Genomic DNA, 13,807 nt, shown 5'->3' with positions numbered 1-13,807 from the left:
TAGTGTGTGAGGGAAGAGTTACACTGGGTTGGGGTCCTAGGTGTGTGAGGGAAGAGTTACACTGGGTTGGGGTCCTTGGTGTGTGAGGGAAGAGTTCCACTGGGTTGGGGTCCTTAGTGTGTGAGGGAAGAGTTACACTGGGTTGGGGTCCTTGGTGTGTGAGGGAAGAGTTCCACTGGGTTGGGGTCCTAGGTGTGTGAGGGAAGAGTTACACTGGGTTGGGGTCCTTGGTGTGTGAGGGAAGAGTTCCACTGGGTTGGGGTCCTAGGTGTGTGAGGGAAGAGTTACACTGGGTTGGGGTCCTAGGTGTGTGAGGGAAGAGTTACACTGGGTTGGGGTCCTTGGTGTGTGAGGGAAGAGTTACACTGGGTTGGGGTCCTTAGTGTGTGAGGGAAGAGTTACACTGGGTTGGGGTCCTTGGTGTGTGAGGGAAGAGTTACACTGGGTTGGGGTCCTTAGTGTGTGAGGGAAGAGTTCCACTGGGTTGGGGTCCTTAGTGTGTGAGGGAAGAGTTACACTGGGTTGGGGTCCTTGGTGTGTGAGGGAAGAGTTACACTGGGTTGGGGTCCTTAGTGTGTGAGGGAAGAGTTCCACTGGGTTGGGGTCCTTAGTGTGTGAGGGAAGAGTTACACTGGGTTGGGGTCCTAGGTGTGTGAGGGAAGAGTTACACTGGGTTGGGGTCCTTGGTGTGTGAGGGAAGAGTTCCACTGGGTTAGTCATAGTCTTAGGGCATGTGAGGGAACAATTGATGGAATTAGCATCTGGCAGCATTATGGTTTCGTTGATACATATCTCTGCTATGACAGGCATTCAGACTTCAGTCAGTTATTTTGCCCTATTATCCCTAGATGAATATATCCACATAATCACACAGTATCCACATAACTACAAAGACCAAAGACTTTAACCAAGACAGACTATGCGGAGCAGGGAGGTAGGGCAACAAGGAGAACACATAACCACAACGGAAATGGGAGACAAGACAGAGAACTTGAACAAGAGCACGATCAGCAAGAACATAAAGAACCGAGGCAAGAAAGCAAAGAGGGACTCACGTACACAATGACCGACACGGAAGGCAGAACCAGAGGGACTAAATTACACTGGGAACACTGAGGACAGGGGCGTGACAGACAGAAGGGAAACCAAGGGAACGGGGAAGCTAGGCGGGAGAAGGGAGGAGGGAGGAGCTGGATGTGGCACCTCCATTATGTTTAAATGTGTGGATGGTCCCATTTTGCAAGTCAAAACATTCAATCATAATCCTGCTCTCTGCCAAGATCATACACTCTACGCTTCCAAAGCTGCTGTCACTCTTTCCATGTAGCGAGTGGACTTGTAAATCAAGTTGTTTATTCAGAGTGGGCCCATGCCGCTGAATCCAGCCTACTCCTCACAAGCGAAGGCCGTGAAGAGGCGTGTTGTTTGGTCAGTCAGAGACCAGCTGGTAATGTTCCACGGCTCCTTGTTACATAATGCCACTCTACACCATGTGGCTTGCAGGGCAGAGAATCAAACTTTCACTGGGGAGGGATATATAAATAAAGTTTGTGGCTTACATTTGGCCCACCGTATAAGACCTGCGGGGCCGCACTCCCTTTAAAAGCCCCAGTAGGACTTCCTGCCCTGGTACGATGTACACATGTACAAGCTGCCTCTCCTGCAGCCAGAGCGGCAGTATTTAGATTCCACACATACTACAAACAGCAGCTAAAAGGGCAGCGTGATTGATGTGTTTAAATGTTTAGAAGTCCACACGGATGTTTTATTATCTTATTTAAGTATTTACTCAGTTTACTAGGACAATTTTTCCATTTAAAATGAATGCAGGTTGTCATCTTTTATTACATATACTGTACTGTATATTGACTGAATCATATGAGAATCATAGTCCCTTGTACACAATCTCTCCATTTTGGTGGACTATAATTTCTAACTATAGTTAACATAATATAGTAATGTAATGTTAAGCTGGTTAACCATTATGTTGAATAATGTATTATTTATTTGTTCAATTATGAAATCTTTATTTTTATATTGTTTAATCAATAAAGATGTAAATATTCTCAAATTTAAGTTCACATTTTACACTCCTAACCTTATAGTTATTCTTTTATTTCATATGTGCTGGAATGCCCAATCAAAACAACCAGCATGTCACTGTCCACGTATTTATGCCCTGCAACATACACAGTTACAGAAACAGGCTTCTAATATAACAGACAGTGACATTCGAGCTGTAAATCCTCCCCCAATAAACCAAACAGCTGTGCATCATTATGTTTGTGAGTGGCGATGCATCTTACAATGCAGCCCAATCAAAGACGGAAGAATCATGAGTCAAGGGTTGTGACGCCGACTTGTCCCAGGCATTTCCTGGCATTACTGAATTCCATGCTAGGAGAAAGAACATGTATGAGATACCAGAACATACCAGCACATTATTCACCTTCATACCAGAGTCCACAGAGGTTTATTTTTAAATGCCAACCCAAAGTCACAGAATACAGAGCGCTATGAACCATCAATAGGAGCCAGCATGGACTGATCTGAAGTGGAACTCACGCAAAGAGGGTGTGCTATTAGTACCGCCCCAAACATCCAGGTGGTCCAAGAAAGACAAGAGATCTGCTGTACAAGATCTGTACAAGAAATCTGCTCCTAAAGCTCAGGTGGTCGAGGACAGTCCAGGAGATCTGCCCAACACCACATTGTCATTCTCTTGATAGATCACTGGCCAATCAGAAAGGTAACTCCTTGCATGTACATGTGTCAGTGGCATCTGTTGAGGTGAATTTAACTGTTTTGCTGACGTAAAGGAGGTGCTGGAACTTTGGCAGTACACACAGCTATTTGTGCCTCCTAAAAGATAAAGAGAGAGAGAGATAGAGAGAGAGAAAGAGAGAGAGCAGTACAGAAGAGGGGGACGGAAAAATACAAGTGTCAAGATAAGATACCAGAATGAAGGTGATTACTTTAGTGGTGTCATGTTTATAGAACATACTGACAGTGGGCTTGAAGCATTTGTTTTGGTTGGGGGAGGAGTTCAAACACCGCCACCTCACAGAGGCCCAGGGGAGAAGTGGAATTGGAGCGACCAAAATAGTTGCTCTGTTTCTCCACTGCGTCTTAATCCCCAGGACTGGAAGGTGTTTCCTTTGTCCCACGCACCAGTGTCCTGACTGAGGTCCACTACAGCAATGAGTAAACAGGCCACTTTGGCCACCTGCATCGCCAAGATGTACGAGGGGGCAAAGGTCGACCAAGCCAAGGCGGCATCTGAGACGCCAAAGAAGGCCAGTCCGACACTTCTGGGCAGCCTGAATGCTGTGGAGCACAGACTGGCCGTCCTGGAGGGCCGGGTCGACCAGATGACAGGTGTCCAGACTGCGGTGCTCCAAAAGCTGGATTCAGTGTGTCAGGGATTGCGTGCTCTGGATCAAAGCATGGCACAACTCCGGCAGGACGTGCTAAGACAGCCTACTGTGAAATCTACTCATGAAGACACAGGACAAGGGCGAGACAACCCAGCAGCATGCACAGAGGTCCGAGCCCTGTGTGGGGAGATGGTTCTGCTGCTGAAGAGTCTGAACCATGAAGGCCAACAGCAGAGGAAGGAGATGGAGGGGATCGACAGCTCCGTGTCCAGGCTGGAGAAAGCATTTGGGTGCATGGGGGACGCCTTTCACAGCTCGAAGATCATGGAATTCTTTCTTAGTGGTGTGGTGCCATGGAAGAAGCAAGGCCGTCTGGATGTGACGGAGGAGGAAGAGGTCAGTGTGGCTCTGGTCTTCCAGGGTGACTTTGTGTGGCTCCCTTACATGTAATACCATGTAATAATGACTGAAAGAAATGTGTTTGATTAACAATAACAATATAAAAAAACAGCAACATTAAGAGCTAATGCTGCGTAATACTGGGTTTGTGGTCTGAGGTGTTTGAGTGTGAAAGTCTGGATGTATTGAAGTTTTTTTTTTAGTTGTTTTCAACAAGGTGTGTTTTTTTGTTTTTTCAGTTTAGTCAGCATTAGAATTTGACTTTTGATCTTTCAGTTTGGTGTCCACATGAACCTGGTAGCCATGTGAACGTGGTTCCCTGGTCACTATTTTGACAGCAGAGAGGCTGGATGGGCTTCATGTTTCAGATTCCTCATCTGCTGACGTGCTATTGGACATGGTGTGGGACGTGGTGTTGGACACGATGTTGGATGTACTGTACAGAGACCCTGGGAGTCCAGCTGTACCTGAGTTTGTCCACCTGTTCTCTACTAATAGTGAATTTTAGTTGTTGAATCAATTTTTTAGGGGTTATTGTGTGTGCATAAATGCTCTCTGACTCACTCTAGCTCTGATATGGTGTATGTACTGGCAGGCCCGTTGACAGTCTTGCTGGGGCCCGGGACAAGAAAGATTCATGTGACCCCCCCCCCCCCCCCCCCCCCAGCGCCAGCGGCACGAGGGTTCGCGCGAAAATGACGTAATCGTAGTGGCTCCGCCCATGCGCGAGGGCCTCGCGCGCTGTCGGTTCGCAAGGTCGTGCACCTCTCGAATTTTGTAACTTCGCGCTCGCCGCGCTTCAGTGCAATGAACAAAGTCATGTTTGTAGGGTTCATACACCTAAACAAGGTGGAATTAAAGCACTTGTACGTCACTTTAAAGGTCCATTTCAATATTTTCCAGCACGTTAAACTTAATTAAGTTAAATATTTATACATATACTCGAAATGATTCGAAATAATTCGCTTTTTATCACATTATTTAATGGTTGTTTATTTTCAAAACGCCCAATCTTAACGTCTTCACGAGAACTGTTCAGTCAGACAGCTATTTGTTGTGAAACGAAGTAGTTACAATTTCAAGCATTTTCAAGTACTTTAGCCTAAATTCCAGCACTTTTCAAACCTGGAACACAATGCAACTTTAAAATTCGTCAGGTAAATGTTTTTCCTTTCTTGTCTGCGCTCCAGATTTCTGTATTTACTTTAACTATCCACCACTGTATTTCCCGCTGTTGTGGGGGTACCAGCCGGTTACGGTCGGTGCTGGATCAAACCATTTTCCAGTGGGAGGCGGGGGTGTATGCATTTAATGGAAAATATGCAGATAGGTAAAAAACATATATATTTGAGCCATTGAGCTTATTATGAGTACATAATTTTATATTAATTAAAGATTTCAAGATTATTTAAAAATTATAGACTTTAAATAAAAAATAAATTGCTAGGCTTTTTGATGGGCCCCCCTGGCCCTAGGGCCCGGGACAACAGACCCGGTTGTCCCCCCCTGTCGACGGGCCTGTGTACTGGTACAAAAAAAATACCCCAACTTGTTACCCCACAAATGTAAGCAGAGCTACTAATTTAGTCCGTGTGTCATTCATGGCATGAATGTAACAGAAGAACATGGGAGGGCTAATCTGACACCAGAGACTTGTCTAAAGGACCTGGAGCACTTTTAGAAAGATGACCACTTCTTTCATCCTGAAGGGAATTTAGAGAAGTAACAAATGCATGTTGGGTATTGAAGCAATCCCCAATCCTCCATCAGGGGCAGATCTGATTTCTGAAGGCATCTCCCAGTTGCTTTTGCTGGAACAGATAGAAGAGGCCTCACTTTAACTGCCTAATCTTTTCAAACTACATTGTTAAATGGAGGGTGTGACAACCCAGACCCTGGAGAGTATAAACGGTAAAATAAAACCTGTTCTGTAGGAATGTAAATGGAATCACTTAGCAAAATGCAAAACTCTAATGTGACTTGGATCATTGTGGCACCATGTGATTTTCAGTTCTCTGAGATGGCCAAGACGGTATGTACATTCTCATCCTGGCATTTTAAAAAGCTTCCAAGGAGGAGTCAGCCACAATAATAAATGACTATCCTCTAGGGATAGGCTTAGGATAGGTATGTAGGGATTTTGTGTGTAAAACCAGCTGATGCACATTTCTCTGCAGATTTGAGCACTATGTTTAGCATTTTTCACAACAGTTATGTCTTTCTAATAGTGATCAGCATTTCACTGTTTAAGTAATTTTTACCAAAGAGTAGCAAACAATACATCAAATAGTAATATTATATATATTCGATTGGGGTGAAAATCACAATTGACAAAATAAGGCACATTTCAGATTATAATCAATCACCATTCAGTTTCACATTTAATATATGTGTCATTTCCAGTGGTATGCCATTTCGATTCTAATGGACATTGTATTAATGACATATGTATTTGGATGTAGTGATGGACAAACAGCAGAAGAGAGCTGTAGTGATGGATGCAGCAATGCCAAGTGATAGCACCATCAGAACACAAACATTACTGGGAGACTGGCTCTAGCACCCCCAAACTGGGAGACTGGCTCTAGCACCCCCAAACTGGGAGACTGGCTCTAGCACCCCCAAACTGGGAGACTGGCTCTAGCACCCCCAAACTGGGAGACTGGCTTTGCCAGGAGGGTGAATGGGTTATATATATATATATATATATATATATATATATATATATATATATATATATATATATATATACACACACTTTACATACATTCTCCAAAGTTCACCATTATTTAAGAAAAATAATGCTGTCAAACACGCTGTGGCTTATACAGAAGTGATTGTTACACATCTGTCATTCATTTGTCAGATAAAGGGTTTGGATGAAAGCACAGGAAAGAGCAAAGCTGCCCGGTGCCATCGAGGAACCCAAACTCCAAAGGAGATAAATGACGAAGCCACAGCAGGTAGGACCCGCCACATTTTCAGACTGTTCCGTTGGTGTTCCCAGAGGGTTTATCATCAGCTGGGCTGCATGGAAATGTTCCAAAGATACACCTTGTGCAAAACAATTAGGCGATGCAGTTTTTGATGACTCTGAACAATTTACAGTATTTTACGACTGCTAACATGCGTTTCCCAATACTTGTGATACATTGTCAAAACTCTAAACACAGCAACACATTTACCTCATACGAATTGCCAAATACCAACTCTGCATTTCACAACGCAAACAAAATTCTCTCTTTATACACCAACTTTGTTCAAACACAGCAAACCTTGTGTGACGTCTGAGACGCGGGGACAGAGGCGGCCGGAGGCGAGGTTTGCAATTGAGTAATTTTATTCTCCATCGCAAAATAAGGAATGCAAACAAAATAAGCACTGCAAAAGGCAAATGCGGTAACGACACTAAGCGAGGTAGACGCGTGTGGTGAAGCGGGGGATTGTGCAGCACTGGACCGAACGGCCTGCGGGAATAAAAAGGTGCACAACATAATTGAGAACAGGTGCTAGTACTCTGGGGAGTGTGACGGTAGGAGTGGTGTAGTGCTCGGGAGCGTGTGTTGTATGTGGTCACGGACGGGAACACGCGCCCTCTGGTGGCGACCTGGCCTCACCACCGTGACACCTTGTTTAGTATCCAATCATTCTCTCAAACACTAGCACAGATTCTCTATTCGAGATGAACATAGTCAATCACTGCACAACCACTGTAAAAAAACTAACATTTGATGGCAATACAGAAACAGTATTACATGTAATATTTTACTCTGTCCCAGCAAACAACAGACATTTTACAGTAACATCTGTTGTTTCCTTAGTTCATTTTTACTGTAATCTGCTTCATTTCGACTTTTTTCAAATGTACATTTTTGGCAACATACTGTCTACACAATGAGTGATATTTACTGTTAGGTACTATATGGAGTGTAGATTAGACAAAAAAATGAATCAGTAACAGTTTTGCAGTAAAGGGTATATTTTATTAGGGACATGAAATTGTAGCCCAACTCAAAAAATAATTACCATAATTTTACAAACATAATTACCCATGGTCCCATATGTGTAGAAATACACATACACAAAACAAAAACTTCAGAAGGTGGAAAAAAACAGAACACAAAACTGAACAGTCTCATTACGTCTGATCTAAACGGTTTTCAGCATTTAGCCACATGTTCTCATCTACATCACATCTGATGTTGTCCCTGACCATGCACCTAGAATAAAACCACTTAGCATGCCTTATCCACCGCTGGCAGTCTTCAGCTGATATGTCTCGGCAGCCGGCATCCATTCCTTCCTGGAAGGACATTTGGTCATGTGGTTGATGATCATAAACCTTCCACCTTCAGGCTGAAAACATTTCTTCAATGGGGTTGAGGAAAGGCGAGTAGGGCGGGAGGAAAAGGGACATCACTCTTGGGTGGTCTGCAAACCAGTTGGTGATGACATGAGAACGGTAGAATGCTACGTTGTCCCATGTAATCACAAAAGTCCTCATGTTTCCTCACACATTTCCCCTTTCTGGTTCTGGGACCAGAATCTGGTGGAGTTCATTCAAAAACAAAATAAGGAGGTCACTGTTGTATGGACCAATATGGAATTTGTGAAGGATCACACCTACACTTGACATTGCAGTACACATTGTGATATTTCCTTCCCTCTGAGCCGGTACATTAATGGTGGCTCTTTTCCCAATGATAAACTCTACCAACAACTGGTTCCAGAAGCAGAAATGGAACAGGTGGGAGGAAACACGAAGACATTTGTGATGGGACGATGTAGCATTCTGTCATTCTCATGTCATCACAAACTGATTTATAGACCATTCAAGTGTGATGTCCCTTTTCCTCCCGCCCATCTCACATTTCCTCAACCCCACTGAGGAACTCTTTTTCAGTCTGGAGGTGGAAGGTGTATGATCATCGGCCCCATGACCAAATGTCATGTGGATGAAAACATGGTCAACTGCTGATTACATGTAACAAGACTGTTTGGTTTTGTATCCTGTTTTTTTTCCTCTTGTGTGGCTTTTTTTGTACATGTGTATTTTTACACATATGGGACCATGGCTAATTATGTTTACAATTATGGTAATAATTTTTTGGGTTAGGCCACAATTTACAGTAATGTCCCTAATACAGTAAAATATAACCTCTACTGCAAAACTGTTACTGACTCATTTTTTGTCTAATCTACACTCCATATAGTACCTAACAGTAAATATCACTCATTGTGTAGACAGTATGTTGCTAAAAATGTACATTTGAAAAAAAAAGTCCAAATGAAGCGGATTACAGTAAAAATGAACTGACTAAGAAAACAAAAGATGTTACTGTAAAATGTCTGTTGTTTGCTGGGAGAGAGTAAAATATTACATGTAATACTGTTTCTGTATTGCCATCAAATGTTAGTTTTTTTACAGTGGTTGTGCAGTGATTGACTATGTTCATTTCGAATAGAGAATATGTGCTAGTGTTTGAAAGAATGATTGAACCAGGTTTGCTGTGTTTGAACAAAGTTGGTGTATAAAAACTTTGTTTGCATTGTGAAATGCAGAGTTGGTATTTAGTTAAGAAAATGCGCTTTTGAACACAATATTAACTATTTAGCTATTTGTATGAGGTGAATGTGTTGCTGTGTTTAGAGTTTTGACAATGTATCTCAAGTATTGGGAAACGCATGTTAGCAGTCGTAAAAAACTGTAAGTGATTAAATGAGAAAGTTCTGTGCTGGGGTTTGCAGTGACATTGCTGCAGTCTGTAGGCATCAGGGGTTCTTTGAATACAGTTGCCCGTCTGACTGGGTTGAAAGAATAGTGTAGATTTTTTCCTTGTCTAGTCAGAGTAATGTGTTACTGTCTGCAGCCGAGTAGACAGAGCTGAGCAGCTGGCACTCTTCACTCCACTGGCCCATGATCTCGTGTGGGCAGCACAAAGAAAAGATGTGAAATGATCACTGGAAGTTGAAGGAATGAGTCAGACATTAACTCCAGGATCTGAGATTATCCTGTGACATGAGAGACCCACAGCAAGGGAAACTGGATACAGCTGATGCTGGCAGAACAAAAATATGCTTTGTTCTTAGTGAATTGGTAAGATTAAGTAAGGTTAGGTAGGGTTAAGTATGGTTCGGTAAGGTTAGGTATGGTTAGGTAGGGTTAAGTATGGTTAGGTAAGGTTAGGTATGGTTAGGTAGGGTTAAGTATGGTTAGGTAAGGTTAGGTATGGTTAGGTAGGGTTAAGTATGGTTAGGTAGGGTTAGATAGCATAGTGCAGTGGTTCCCAAAGTGGGGGGCTATTGCAGGGGGGGCGCGGAGCTATTGCAGGGGGGGCGCGGAGCTTGGAAGTAAAACATGTGCACGTGTCAATATGGGGGGGTGTGTGTAGGGGGGGGGCACAAAAATATTCTCATCTACTAAAGGGGGGCTCGGCAGAAAAAGTTTGGGAACCACTGGCATAGTGTGATAATAGAGTGTATAATAGTGTGATAATAATAGTGTCCCTGAGCCATCTCCAAAGCCCACTGCATAGACAAATAACAAATGACTCCAGAAATGGAAACAGAACATGACCTGTGCTGGTCAAATTCTGATGTGTTGTCAGTTGTGGCTTTAAACTCTGTTGGATGCTACCATGCATGGTGGGCATCAATGCTAAAATCCCAGTGTTGAACCAGTCCGGGTGTTGAATGTCAGTAGTGAACCAAATCAGGTGTTAAATAAATTTCAGTAGTGAATCAATCCCAGAGTTGTATCAGTTGCATCAGTGTTTGTGTAAATCCAGGTTTATATAATATCATAAAGACTTGATTGAATGCCAGGTTTTTAAATGTGCTATTTTCCTAACTGGGTGACCTACTTCCTTCCACCAGTGCTACACGAGCATCGGGAAGAGAAAATCACATGTTGTGCGCCAGACTGCTTTAACCCAGAGGGGTCAGCAGAGGAAACGCAGCCCCTAGGCAAACCGCAGCGCAGCAGAGTTAAGGAAGTGACCCTGAAGAGCAGAGAGCCTGGGCGAGTTCAGGCTTTCACTCAAAGTCAGCACGAGTCCAAGATGACCCAGTTTCAGGAGGTGCTGCCACCGGTGACTGTCACCATAACAACCATTTCCCAGCCAGAAATGTGAGTCACGTGGAACTGTTCTGAGTTCAACTGCTGCGCTGAATGATTCTGTCCCCCATTCCTCAAACATGCTCGATTCAACTCACCATTATCTACTAATGAGTCCCTTCACGTTTTAAGTCAGGGGCATTTTGTAGGACTTTCCTACACCTCCTTGATTAAATTTAGAAGCTCCACTACAGCGTTTATAACACTGTGACAGCTGTTGTTATTAGTGACATTACAATACCTTGCAGTTAAGACATGCTGTTTTACTCTTCAAACCATGCCCTTTTATTGAGCGCCTTTGACATGTGTGCTAAGCACAGTCTGATCAGCATACAGTCTGATTAGCATGGTACCTAGCTATCTTCATTTGAAAGTGCTCTGTTTTTGAACTGGCTATTTTGTGCCCTCTCTGGTCTTTTTAAGAAAAGTTTAGCACTACAGTAATTACAGGATAAAAGGCCAGGCAGTAGGTGAACACAATCCATGCAATGCTGAGCACAGAGAATGACGTTAAGAGCAGATAATGGCACTGTGCGGCCTCCCCATTCCCCATGCCTGTACAATTCATGGTCTTCAGATAAATGGGGATCCTGTAATAACAAAGCAGCCGATGTCTGCAAGACGCACTTATCCACTCCAATAGCCCTTCCCACAACACGAAACACAAAAATGCTATTCATATGTAAAATTAGAGCCATCATACATCTGAGAACCTAATTGTAATTTACCCTCAGTAATTTACATCATTTGATGAGTAATTGATTGAAATTTGTGTGAATCATCTGTTCACTGACAGGTCACGTTTGAGAGCACACACATAAGCAACATGAGCAAGACAGAACCAGCATTCACATATTCACACATATATAATTCTGACACTGGCATGTGATGAAGACTTGAGTGAACATATACCTCATGGATGAAGCCTCAGAACTCTTCATGTTTGGAATAAGATGAGTGCATGAGACACGCAGCTCTCAGGGCCGTAGCTTTGTCATATTACCGAGATCTTAGTTGACAAAGCATGATTCTGCTCCACAGACATCTGATGACCCTCAGTTCAGAGAATCATCATCTATGTCCCTTTATGAGTCATTTTGCATCATTTTTTCTAGCTTTTTAACATTTTTTTTCAATGTTAATACCATAGAGCTCTAATGTAATTTTAAACATGAATACTCTATAGCTCTAAGGTAAGTTAAATGTTAATAGTATAGAGCTCTAAATATAAATAATCATGCTCTCTACAATGGGTTTTGACGGGTATTTGATGGGTGTGTCGCCACACAGTTCGGGCAGACATTTCATATAGTCAGATGTGACTTGGTGATGTAATGGCAGGTTAAGGTTGGGTGATTTCAATCACCCCACTCACACCCTTTCTTGATCACTGCAGGTGTTAACATTATAACATCTAACCCCAACCTGGGTTGACAAATAATATATGCAAATGCAAAAAGGATCATAACGGGTCTATTAGAGTCGTTCAAGTATCCCCATTAACCTAACCTAATCTGTAACATCTGACAAAGTATACATTGGAAAACTAACTCTTTGACCTGGCAGAGTGAATTCAGTAGAAATCAGAAAATATATATTTTTTGATACATGATTTAGTTTATAACATTCTAATGATCTCTGACTCATAGTTGATCACATGAGTCATCCATGACTGACAGTCTATCACATTCTCATGATCCACATCATATTTTATCACATTCTAATGATCTGTGATTCTGAGTTGATCTCAGTTTTAACGGGTGGTATCAGAAATGTTGTAAGTGCAGTGTTGGTTGATGATTAATGAAGTGCTTATTAAACCACTGGCATAGATGATGTGCTTCTTTCCAAACCAATGCAGGGTGTCGCACACAGAAGACCCTGCCATCAGAGTGCAGCACACCAAAGACCCTGCCATCAGAGTGGAGCACACCAAAGACCCTGCCATCAGAGTGGAGCACACCAAAGACCCTGCCATCAGAGTCCAGCACACCAAAGACCCTGCCATCAGATTCCAGCACACCAAAGACCCTGCCATCAGAGTGGAGCACACCAAAGACCCTGCCATCAGAGTGGAGCACACCAAAGACCCTGCCATCAGAGTGGAGCACACCAAAGACCCTGCCATCAGAGTCCAGCACGCCAAAGACCCTGCCATCAGAGTCCAGCACACCAAAGACCCTGCCATCAGATTCCAGCACACCAAAGACCCTGCCATCAGAGTGGAGCACACCAAAGACCCTGCCATCAGAGTGGAGCACACCAAAGACCCTGCCATCAGAGTGGAGCACACCAAAGACCCTGCCATCAGAGTGGAGCACACTCCTGCTTCCTCTGAGTCCCAGAGGCAGGAGGGAGTAGAGCAACAAAGGAAGGAGATGGAGAGAGAGGAGGAGAGGGTGTGTGGAGAGTCTTGTGAGCAGAGGCAGGGAGATTTTGGCCGGGAGCCGTGGTCCTCCAAGCAGAACATGCCTGTCAAACAGAACTTGGAGTCTGGAGTGAGGCAGAAGGAAGTTGTTGCTCTGGCAACACCACAGACAGGAACTAAGCCAGAACCAGTTTCCAAAGTGGTTGCTGAGGAAACCAAGCCAAATTCTGCTGACCTGGTTTTGGAAGAACCAGTCATGGTCCAGGAAGACTCTAACCCCTCCAGTGACACATCAAGTCCTGCTTTTTGTAATGCGACACAGCCCGAAGCAGCAAGTCAGAGTCAAGGATCTAGTTCACTTCTAATTATTGGTATGTAAAGGTAAAAATCCATGCAAACAAACTTTGAAATGTAATTTTTAAGTAGTTTTTAAACTGAAAAGCCTTGGTTGCTTTTTTCTTTAATTACATGAATGAAAAAATGTAAATTTCAGGAATTTAATAAGGTTAATTAGGAACAAGCTGACCTGAGACCTGTTAAAGCTAC

At 43.3% G+C, this 13,807-nt stretch overlaps 1 protein-coding gene and 1 long non-coding RNA gene across 2 annotated transcripts in view; one reads left to right on the top strand and one right to left on the bottom strand.

Moving 5' to 3' along the window:
- Positions 1-2,770, bottom strand: part of LOC143526090 (uncharacterized) — a 28,221-nt gene extending 25,451 nt beyond the window's left edge. Inside the window, exons 1-2 of the long non-coding RNA XR_013133816.1 lie at positions 2,566-2,770; positions 2,307-2,397 (exon numbers count right to left, since the gene is read on the bottom strand). This is a non-coding gene — a long non-coding RNA (uncharacterized LOC143526090). The remainder of the gene's footprint in view (positions 1-2,306; positions 2,398-2,565) is intronic.
- A 273-nt stretch (positions 2,771-3,043) lies between these two features.
- Positions 3,044-13,807, top strand: part of mylk3 (myosin light chain kinase 3) — a 32,211-nt gene continuing 21,447 nt past the window's right edge. Inside the window, exons 1-4 of the mRNA XM_077000720.1 lie at positions 3,044-3,773; positions 6,643-6,739; positions 10,653-10,905; positions 12,755-13,632. Of these exons, the coding sequence (XP_076856835.1) occupies positions 3,201-3,773; positions 6,643-6,739; positions 10,653-10,905; positions 12,755-13,632 (1,801 nt within the window). The 5' untranslated portion in view covers positions 3,044-3,200. The remainder of the gene's footprint in view (positions 3,774-6,642; positions 6,740-10,652; positions 10,906-12,754; positions 13,633-13,807) is intronic.

The sequence above is a fragment of the Brachyhypopomus gauderio genome, chromosome 1 (genome assembly GCF_052324685.1).
Source record: "Brachyhypopomus gauderio isolate BG-103 chromosome 1, BGAUD_0.2, whole genome shotgun sequence".
NCBI classification, from domain to species: Eukaryota; Metazoa; Chordata; class Actinopteri; order Gymnotiformes; family Hypopomidae; genus Brachyhypopomus; species Brachyhypopomus gauderio.
This window is presented reverse-complemented; position numbering and strand designations above follow the sequence as displayed.